The sequence below is a fragment of the Callorhinus ursinus genome, unplaced genomic scaffold (genome assembly GCF_003265705.2).
Source record: "Callorhinus ursinus isolate GAN/ISIS: 27379988/994484 unplaced genomic scaffold, GSC_fseal_2.0 scaffold92, whole genome shotgun sequence".
Taxonomy (NCBI): Eukaryota; Metazoa; Chordata; class Mammalia; order Carnivora; family Otariidae; genus Callorhinus; species Callorhinus ursinus.
Window position 1 is genome coordinate 1,395,614 of NW_027397154.1, and position 10,687 is coordinate 1,406,300.

General features: G+C 60.3%; 1 protein-coding gene and 1 long non-coding RNA gene across 2 annotated transcripts in view; one reads left to right on the top strand and one right to left on the bottom strand.

Moving 5' to 3' along the window:
• EFNA1 (ephrin A1) overlaps positions 1–1,877 on the bottom strand; it is a 6,054-nt gene extending 4,177 nt beyond the window's left edge. The window contains exon 1 of the mRNA XM_025858917.2: positions 1,675–1,877. Coding sequence (XP_025714702.1) covers positions 1,675–1,766 — 92 coding nt within the window. The 5' untranslated portion in view covers positions 1,767–1,877. The remainder of the gene's footprint in view (positions 1–1,674) is intronic.
• Positions 1,878–1,945: 68 nt separating this feature from the next.
• Positions 1,946–9,465, top strand: LOC141371744 (uncharacterized). Its single transcript, XR_012376941.1, has 3 exons — positions 1,946–2,149; positions 8,612–8,722; positions 9,310–9,465. It is a non-coding gene; the product is annotated as an uncharacterized lncRNA (long non-coding RNA).
• The last annotated feature ends 1,222 nt before the right edge of the window (positions 9,466–10,687 follow it).

Genomic DNA, 10,687 nt, shown 5'->3' on the forward strand with positions numbered 1-10,687 from the left:
CCCCCCCCCCCCCCCCCCCCCCCCCCCCCCCCCCCCCCGCCTGGGACCTGGAGATCTCGCCGATGCCCACTGCCCTGAGTCACCCAGGCCAGACTCACCCCCACCCAGCTCATCGCCACCTCATCTGTGCCTGCAAACTGGCCGGCTGGGCTGCCTGTGCATTACACTCTGGCTGGCTTCTCTTCAGTCCTGGGATGGTAGAAAGTGTGTGTGTGTGTGTGTGTCCGTGCACGTGTGGCCAGATGGACAGGGCAGAAGCTGTGCTTGGTGGGGGCACCCATTACCCCCCCAGTACAATCTGTTCCACTTAGGCTCCTTTGACCCTGGCTCCCCGTCTGGGAAAGGGGGGTAGCAGCGGCGTCAGGGAAGGCGGAGAGCGGGGGCAAGGAAGAGGCTCCTTCCTGAAAGAGAGGAAATCTGGGAGCTTGGGAACGGAAAAGGCCAGGTTCCCCCCTCCCTACTCATGGCTTCCTGCCCCTCCTCCTCCTCCAGCCAACACCTGGCATGGGCATAAACAGGGACTTCGCTCTGTCCCACTAGAACAAGCTTGGATCAAGGAGGTAAAGAACAGGAAGCAAGCAGTGAGGTGGAGGGGGCTGCCCCGGCTGCCCCTGTGGCCAATGGGCAAAAGGGCACTGGCCTCCTGCGTTGGTAGCTGGCTGTTCCCTCCTCCACCCACAAGCCCCAGCCCCCAGACCCCCCACCAGGCAATGTTGCCACAGGGTCAGAGGAAGCTGGCACAACACATTTCTCAAGGGGCGTGGGGGGCTGGCTTGCTAGGGCTGCGGGTGGCCAAGCTGAGTGAAGTGTTTTTCCTGACCCCAAGCTGCCCAGACCTCCTCTCCCTGCTCCACCCTACCCCCTCTCCCATTTTCCCACAAATATTGTTCCCATAACTTCAAAAACTCAAGGGCAAGAACAAAGGGTCCAACAGGGCTTCTTCCTCCCAGTACCATTTGCCTCCCAGCCCTAAACCTGCCCAGGAGAAATTAACTCCTTCCTGCCCAGAGCCCTTTGTCACCCTTTTAACCCTTTCCACTCCCTCTGAACCTTTCCCGTGCCCTCCCTCTTCCCCCCATCTCCTAAACAGGTGACTCCCTCAGCCTACCTACACACAGCATGTGCCCCACTCGCGCCACCTCGGAAGATCCCTTGTGTGTGGAGGGGAGCTTTCCAGGGTCATCTCAAACACAGAATGCAGATGTTTAAAGCCAGAGGGCCAGGTCCCTCCTGAGGGGTCCTCCCAGGATTACAGTGAGCATTCTGCTTATGCCTGATGTCACATCAGGTACCTGTCCAGGTGGGCAGATGTCCAAGTGACACACAGAAGCTTTTGCGGTGGAAGGGCCTAGAACAAGAGTCCTGGCCGGCAGAACTGTTCAGCAAGGGTCCCTCACTTCAGAGTAACAGAGGTACCAGAGAGACGGAAAGGAAGGGCAGAAAGAACCCTGTGCAAGCAGTCACGGGCAGGTTCCTGCCCAGGGGTGGGGTACTCCCAGTTATGGGGGAGAAGTGCGGGGGGGGGGAAAAGTCTACGGAATCCCTCCCGCCTCTGGTCACTGCCCCAAGACTCAGGTCAGGGGCTGGCCGGCACAGTTACCCGGGCAGGGGGGGTTAGGGGGTGGGCAGTGCCAACCGGGCGCCCAGGCTGCCGGCCGGAGACTCGGGGCTTACTTGGGGTTTGAACTGTTCCAGAAGACGGTGTGGCGGTCAGCAGTGGCCAGACTGCAGCACAGACCCAAGAGCGGGGCCCAGAGGAACTCCATAGCGCAGGGCCTGGCCAGGGCGGGCGAGGACGAGGGGGGCTCCTCGGGGTCCGGTTTCCCGCGGGCTGTCTCCTCGGCCCCGCGCACAGCTCTGGCCCTTCCGCCTTTTGGGCCAGCGCCTCCCGCCACCCCGCCCCGCCCCCGGCCCCGCCCCGCCCCGCCCGGAGCGCGGCGGCCCCGGGGCTTAGGGGCTGGGAGGTGGAGGAGGGGAGGGCAGGGGAGCGGGGCGGGATCTGAGCGTTTAGCCGGGACGAAGGTCCTTTGCGCCGCGAGTTCGCTCGCTTGTGGGTCTGCATGCGGTCCGGTGGGCCTGTGCGGGGCGCTGGGTCTGTGTCCCCCCGGCTCAGTGGCGTGCGGGAGAAGGGAACGAGCTGCACGTGCAGGTCTGCGAACACGCGGTGCGGGACCCGGCTGTGCGGCGCCGTGCGCCGCTCTGGAGGGGTGCAAAGTCGTCGACAGGGCTCGCACCTTTCCCGAGCCTGGCATACCCAGGCTCGGGCGCCCGCGTTCCCACTCTCCTCCCACCCGCCTCTCCCGGACTCCGCTCGGCTGCCCCTCCCCACACACGCGGCTGTTTGTTTTTGTTGGGTTTGTCAATGTTGTCTTTGTTCGGGAGATTGTGTCATCGCCTAGATGCCGGGAATAAAGTGCGACCCTGTGTGATCAAGTGTGTAACGTGAGCGGCTGGGGCTAAGGGCGCCTCTGCCCATCATTAACAGCGCGAGGGAGGGACACTCGGGCTCCTGGGTCCGAGGGCGTTCTCCTTCTCTCTCGTGCGCCAAAGGGCGCTAAGGACGTGTTTGTGCGCGCGCGCGGGGGCGCTAACGCACGTGCGTACGAGGCGAGGGGGCTTTGAATGCGGACTGTGAGAATCTGGGCAATCACCAAGAGTGGCAAACTGTAACCACACATGTGCATCTGGCATGTGTAAATACGTGTGATGGCGCGCGAGCGTGAAGGCATGTGTGTAGCTTCACAGCCGCGTGTGCGGAAGCGCGTGCAGCTCTGGCGTACGTGTGCTGTTAGCGAACGGCGTGGCTAGAGGGGGGAAACGTGCACCGGCGAGCGGGGCTTGTGGGGAGGGGCGGGGGTTCGCACCGCGGCAGCGGAGGCTCCTGGCCGGCGGGCCCCTCCCCCTCGCCAGGCGCTCACACCCGCTGGACTTGGCCTCCCCGGGCCCTTCTCCCCGCCGGGATCTGCTGCCGTCTGGAGCAGGGTTGGTGCGAGGGAGGACAGGTGTTTGCCGAGGCTCTTGTGTGCGTCTGGAGCGGGAGGCCCGATGCTGTGTGCCTGCGTGCGTTTGGTGGTTTCTGCGTGTCACAGCGCGGCTGTCTGCGCGCCCGGCTGGCGCTGCGGCTGTGTGCGCCTCCCTGGCCGGCCCTTCCCCGCCGCTGCGCATCGCCGGAAGCCGCAGACCCGGGGATCCCGGCCGCCTCGGGCCCAGCTCCCTGCAGCCCAGATCGTTTCATCCTCTTCTTTTACGGCCGGGCCTGGCGACAGCGCCTGTAATTACACGCGGCCGCGACGCCGCTGCCAGTCGGGCGCAGAGGTTCCCTCGGGGGAGGAGCCTGGGGCGGGGAGGGCCAGGGCCGGCCTCCGAGGGCCGCAGGCGGCAGGAGGCGAGACCCGCTCCGCGGACTGTAAACACCTCCGGAGCGTAACCGAGTGTCTGGGTCCACCCTGGCTCGGCGCACGCCCCGGCCCCCCCCACCCCTCCCCCCGCGCCCAGCCCGGCGGTTGCAGACGTGCTGCCCGCAGCTCCTGCGGGTCCGAAGTCCAGCCGCCCACCAGCCCCAGGGCGGCGCCTCACGCGCGCTTTGCTCACCTGGGAGGACACCTAGGTGTGGGCCTCCTACGTGCCCCTGGCGAGATCACCCGGTTCCCGCTCGGGTGTGCCGAGAATCGCAGCTCGGCGAGCGCTGGGTCTGTCAGTCCGCGGCTGCATCGCCGGCGCCTGCCCGGCACCTAGCGCACGTGGCGGTTGGTCCGTACGTGTTCGTGGAGGGAGTGAAATCCCTGTGGAGTGAAGGGGCCGAGCTTCTGCGGGACTTACTGCTCTGAAAAGAAACTGGGAGAGGGTTATGGAGGGGACGGCTGATGGTAGCTGTTCGGAGAGGGCGGCCCCGGGTTACCCGCCGCAGGAGACGGTTTGGGGCACAGCCCCCGTTTCTCGACCGCGGGGACTGGGGGCGGGAACGTGTGGGGTCCCTGGGCTGCTCCGCTCGGCCGGGCAGGTTCGGGCGCGCTCAGCCCAGCCCGGCGGGGCCACGTCGGTTCCCGCTCTGCCTGCGTCTGGGGCTGGGGCAGGGCTGGGGCCAGCCGGGTGGGGAAGAGGTGGGGGGCTGCCCCGGCTTGGCGTTGTCCCCAGTATTCTCACTTCAGGCTTTGGTCCCATCACTCCTCGATCCCAGTATTTGTGCGTCGGGGGTCGTTTGTCAGACTTGATGGGTCACCTCAGGTGGGGGTGTTATGGGCACCCGGGGTTAGGGTGAGTCTAAGATAAAATTCCTGCCCTTGGGAAGCCCCCAGGCCAGTAGGGGACATGACAGACAAGCCACCATTGATACAACAAACTGGACAGGGGCTATAGCCCCGGCGGCAGTCCCGCCGCGGCCCTGGGCTCGCCCCGCCGCCCCTAGAGCCGCGGCGACGCCTGCTGGACCAAGAGGAAGCCTGCAGGCACCGCGCGATCCAGGGGAGCCCTCACCGGCCTCCCGGTCCCAGCCCCAGCCTGCCCGGGCGGCTCTTGTCTGGCGCTCGCCTTGGACGGCCTGTCCCCGCTGAGTGGTGCGCCTGTGTTGGCTCTCAGCACCGCTACCCCCAGGCGAACATCTGTGCTCAGTGGGGGAGCTGTCTGAGGTGGCTGTCTGTCTGTCTGTCTGCCTGTCTGGGAAATTCCGCAGCGAGTCCTTTTTGGGAATTCCTGAGGTACAGGATTAGCCCTCTGAGTGCCCCAGGGCAGGCCCCGCCTCCGGAGAGAGGTGCTGTCCACCTGCGGGGGCGGGGGCGCTCCCTCCTCGAGGCGCCCTTTCCAGTCTGGAACAGGCGGAGCTACTTGGTTGCCACTCCCTTGCTGAACACCCTGTGGTTTGAGGTGGGGAAGGCCGGGGCCACCGTGTCCCCAGGCGCCGTCTAACCTGGCGCAGCCCCGAGGGCATCTCTGGGCAACGGGGTGAGGCAGGAGGGGGCTGTCCGCTCCATCCATGTCCTTTTGAAAAATAAAGAGTATGTTTCCCACTTTATTAGTAATGTGTGCATATTTTTCAAAAGTTGGAAAATAGAGAACAGGAGAATGAGGGCTGGGGAAGCGCCAGGCACTGTTAGCGTCTTTGTCTCTTCCTGGCCCCCCTTGCTTGAAACTTTTCTTGCTTTCAGATGGTGTGATAAATATGACTCATTTCTATTGTTAATTCCTTTTTTCCCTTTTAGCTTTGCAACAGAAGACATTTTGCATGTTATAAACTCTTTGTAAACAATATTTTTAATGGCAGCATAATGTTTCATTAAGTGAGTGTCTCAGAGTCTGCCCGTGTAATGAGGCTGCGTGGAAAGAAATAAAAGCGTGCACACACACTCAAGCACTCCTCAGTTGCTGAGCAGAGCTTATTGCCCTCTTAGAACTTACAGATGATCCTGAGATTGACTTCCATTCAACACAGTGCACCCACTCCAGATAGGGGCTCTGGATGGGGGCTGGGGGCTTAGTGCAGGACAGTAGGTGGGGACCCTGCTCTTGTGGAGCTTACATTTTACATGAAATCTGGATATCTGCTTTCTTAGATTTTGGAGGATTTTACAGATGTGAGAAAATGCGTTTGATATTGCCAAATGGAAGCCAGATTCTTCTGACCACTGGTCCAGTTCTCTTACTGAGGGCCAAGGTGACCAGAACCTCATGGATCTGTCCCTCCCCCAAATCCAAGTCCAGAGTTGTGGGGGGCTGGGGGGTGGGCAGCAGACTCAGAGAGAAGGTGGAGTTCTTCCCTTGGGTGCCCACTGTGGGGGAGGGGAGGCTGGGCAGGTTGGGGAGTGAGCAGGACATGGAACAGGAAGGGCTGAGGAGTATGGGACTGTGGTTTCTGCACAGAAAGCACCAGAAGGTGTTTTGTACTGCTGCCTTTTCCACCAAAAACTGACTAATCACTCCTGTCAAACACTGCGCTGGGAGGCTCTGGGGACTCTGGAGTATATCCTCGCCCTAAAGTAACTGAGTCTACTGGCAAATATATAATTAGAATATAGGCTAAGAATGTAATAGAAGCGTAAGTCAGACACCAGGCTGTGGCCTCCCAGAGGAAGGAAGGTTTATTTGGGTGAGGAGGGCTTCACGGAGGAGGGAATATTTGAAATGGGTTTTGGGGGATAAGTAAGCCCTCACACTCAGAGCGACGGGAGTGTGTGCACCATTACTCGGGGTAGCTGCAAGTACAGAATGGGTCTGGGGGAGTGGCAGGAGGTGCGAGCAGAAGGTGGTCGGGTGCCATGTTACCAGTGCCCTTCAATCCATGCTCAGGATCTTGAACATTGTGCTGTAGCTCCCGGATACTTGAGTAGGAAACATAAGCAGATTAGTATTTTAATTTAATTTAATTTAATTTAATTTTATTTTATTTTATTTTTTTAAAAATTTTATTTATTTACTTGACAGAGAGAGACACAGCGAGAGAAGGAACACAAGCAGGGGGAGTGGGAGAGGGAGAAGCAGGCTTCCCGCGGAGCAGGGAGCCGATGTGGGGCTCGATCTCAGGAGCCCGATGCGGAGCTCGATCCCAGGACCCCGGGATCATGACCTGAGCCGAAGACAGACGCTTAACGACTGAGCCACCCAGCACCCCCGGATTGGTATTTTAGAAACATCACTTGGGCAGTTAGAGGGTGGGTCGAGGAGGAGGCTCAGAGGTAGGGGGACTGGTTAGTTCCAGTGCGAGTGTGGGGGGCCAGGGGCCAGGTTAAACAGTGGAGGGGAGCTACGCCACAGATAGGAGGCAGGGGGGAATCTGGGATGGAGTGGTGGGCAGAAGTGCCACTTCCAGATTGGGGGGGGTAAAGGAAGTAGTGAAGAAGTAGTCATTTATTTACTTCTTTAAAGATTTTATTTATTGGGGTGCCTGGGGGACTCAGTTGGTTAAGCGTCTGCCTCAGGCTCAGGTTACGGTCTCAGGGTCCTGGGATCGAGTCCCGCATCGGGCTCCCTGCTCCACGGGGAGTCAGCTTCTCCTGCTCCCCCTGCTTGTGTGCCCTCTCTCTGCCAAGAAAGTAAATAATATCTTTATTTATTGGACAGAGAGAGAGCAGGAGCGGGTGTGGGGGAGGGGCGGGGGGAGGAGCAGAGGCAGGAGAGGCGCAGACTCCCCACAGAGCAGGGAGCCCCCCCATGCAGGACTTGATCCCAGGACCCCGAGATCATGACTGAGCTGAAGGCAGAAGCTTAACGAGCATCTGAGCCACCCAGGCGCCCTGGGAAGCAGTGGTTTAAACAAGAGGTTTTCTTTCCCCCATGACAAAGCACTCTGGACGCATCTGAAAGCCGCATCTGAAAGCCCTCCTCAGTGTCTCAAGGAGCCCGTCCCCTCTGCCTGTCCACTTTGCTGTCCTCACGGCTCTGGTCACAAGATGGTGGCCTCAGCCACCAAGCTACATCCCAGCTGTGGGAGCCGCAGGAGGAAGGGGTGGGAGCGGGAGGTCTTCTCCCGGTAAAGATCTCTTTTTATCTGGTGGGAACTCGGTCCTAGCAGCTGCCTAGACAATCTACTCTCAGGGGAAAGAGCCGGCTCAGTGGCCATGGCTACACCCGAATCTTGGAAGGAGAAGCGGCTGCTCTGACTGGACCTGCGGCTTGGGAGGTCCCCTCCCCCAACTGGGATCTGCTCTGCTCCCCAGAGAAACTGAGTCTGTCAGCCGGGAAGAAGGGTGGGCACTGAGCTGTGCCCACTGCAGGCCTGTTGCATTGAAAGGGCCGGCGGGACTTCCAGGGGGAAGGGCCCCGGCGGCAGCTGGACATGGGGGTGGCACCCAGGGGGGTGGGAAGCTCAGAATACTTGTCGCTTTGGGATGTCGTGCTGAGCCTTGAGTCTCTCGGTGGGGAAGAAGAGCCTGCTGGATATAGGGCTAGGAAGTCCTTTGAGACAGGGAAACTAAAGGGACCCCATGAAAAACCACTTCTTCTCCTGCTTCTCTTCTTGCTAGGACCTACACGCCCGCCTTACACAGGCCTTCTAGCACAGAGTGTGGTCCTCCCTTCGCAGTCTTCCAGAGATAACTTGCGACAGATAGCGAAGGCGGGATGGGACGGGGTCATGACGTTTTCCAAGACCGCTGACGCATCAAGACCCAGGCTCCAGGGTATCAGTGACTGATGGAGGACAGCGGAACACGGCTCTTTGTTCCTGGGTTACTAAGAAGACATGTGCCCCAGACCACCATCCTCAGTAAAAACCCCAGGCCCCAGGCAAAGATGAGGCTCACTGTCCTCTCCTTTTCCGAGTCTCTCTTCCCATCTACTCTTTGTGTCCTTACTGAGCTCTGCTGGCTTTTCCTCGAGGCTCCAGTTTGGTTTCTGTCCTGCCAAGGAGCCTCTCGCTGGGGCCCGTGTCCTCAGACCCAGACGGCCTGCATCGTCCGCCCTGTGGTCCCTCCTTCCCGGCTCCCAGCTCCCGGCTTCAGGTCTCCCAGGACAGAAGAGCCCATGAAAGCGGGCAGGAGACCCTCCACTCTCCGTGCTGCCCATAAACCTCTTTTCCACCACTGGCTAGAACCTTCACCACCGACATGGTATAAGACCAGGAGTTCAGATACTTTATTTCACAAGTATTCCTTTTATATAGCTTTTTTTTTCCTGATTACAGAAGGAATATATGATCAATGCAGGACATGTGATGAGGAGGAGAAGGTCACTCACAGAAGTGGCAGAAATCTCAGGAGCCCCGACCCCTCCCCACGGCGCTGGAGGTTTTATGGTGAACGTCTTGGCGAGGCCGCGGTTTAATGCCCATGTTATGGCCAGCTCGGAACCTCTTACATTTGTGTAACATTTTACAACCTTCCAGTGTGTTCAGCTGCATATTTTATCACATACTATTTCATCTTTATAGACTCCTACACATTGCTAGGTAGGCAAAGGCAGGAATTGCCCCCCCCCACTAGGCCAGGAAATCGAGGCTGGAGGGAGGTGGTAGCCAGAATTCAGATGGCTGCGCCGCGTGGGGCTTGTGTCCAGGCTGTTCTCCTCCGTCCACACTTTGCTCTCTTACCGCCCTGAGCAGAGGCCTGATGAGCTGTGGGCAAACGGAGGGAGGAGGGAGTGTATGTAGGAGGTGGAAGGGGGGGAGGGGCAGCTCCTTCCTGCGCCAGAGCCCGCGGGGAGGCTGGAGGTCCTAGAAGGGACCCCGGGGGGGGGGGGTGCGGGACAGGCTGATGAGACGCAGACCTCCAGGGCTTCGGCCCACCCTGGCCTGTCCCTGCGGCCAGTAGGTGTCCCGGTGGAGCTTACGTCCCCCTTCAGGAGCATTTATGGAGGTCGGTTTGTGTATTCGGCATTCTGCAGGGGAAGCCAGAGAAGGTGCCCTGTGAGCAGGGACGGAGCAGGAGAGAGTGGGGTTTTGTCCCAGCTGTGGAAACTCCAGAAAGCTCCTTAACCTCTCCGAGCCTGCCGTGAGTGTGCTGGGAGCCCCAGGAACGCCAACATTGCTTCTACCAGGCGGCACGTGATAAACATGGCAACCCAGAGCCCTGAGGTTCAGTGGGGGGGAGATGACGGGGTTGGAGGGAGCATCGGGACAGACCCCTCTTCCCCGACCCGCAGGTGGGCCACGAAAGAGTTGGGGGGGGTCTGTCCTTTGGAGCCTGCCTTTCCGCTCTAGGTTCTTTAGTGCTCCAGCTCCTCCCTCACCCCCCACCATGGTCTGGGCATCATCACCAGCGCAGGGCTGCTGGCGAGCGGGGTCTGACGGAGGAGCGGGGGATTGGCGAAGAGGAGGTGGGGCAGGGGCACCCACGCGTGGACGGAGGGGCAGGAGTGTACAAATAGCTGGAGTGCAAGGCGGGCGTGCTGAGTGTGTGGGACTCAGAAGGAAAAGCTCCCCTCGGGGCGTGAGTCCCGGTGTTGGACAGGACAGACACCCTGGTTTCAGATGGGCCAAGGCCATTCAGACTGAGCCTCAGAGACCAGCCACGTGGGCTGTGTGTCTCTGGGGAACCATCGGCTGAGGAAGGCAGACAACCAGAGAAGGTTCGGAGACTCCAGTGTGGACGGTGCGCAAGGTGCCCTGGGAGTAAGAGCAGCTTACGTTACAGAATCTTCTGGGCCCCGGGCTCCTTGGAAGCACTCTGTGTCCATTAGTGTACTTCATCTGCACAACCACCACCCGAGACAGGTAGTTCTAGTACCCTCATTGCGCAGATGGGCAAACTCAAAGTACAGAGACGTTAATCACTTCCCTGTGACCACACGGCTAGGCAGCGGTGCCCCCAGCCTCGGAAACCAGGCAGCCTGGCCCAGAGTCCTGCCCTAGCAGGGAACCACACCGGCGTGCACGGTCCACCAGCCGCTCCTAGAAAGAGGCAGTGAGAACGGCACCCGGTGCAGGCCCCTGGGGACACCGAGATGTAAGGCCATTCTGGAAATGACCTCTACAGATGCAGCAGCTGTTCGGATGGGGGGGGATGATGTGGGGCTGTCCCTTCAGCCTTAGGAGCCCCGGCAGGAAGCCGAGCTGCAGAAGCCTGCAGATCAAATCCTCCCTCCGCCAGGCCTTTCCTGCTGGAGCTCCGGTCAGCCAGGTGCTCCACCTGTGGCTCCTAACGCAGAGGAAGGACTCGGAGACGGGGGACTCCAACGGTCATTCCCTACCAGGCTGTTCCCATGGTCTTGGCTGTAGCTCTGTGCCCCGTGCGCCCCGGTCCCTGCCTAGCCCCCAAGGCAG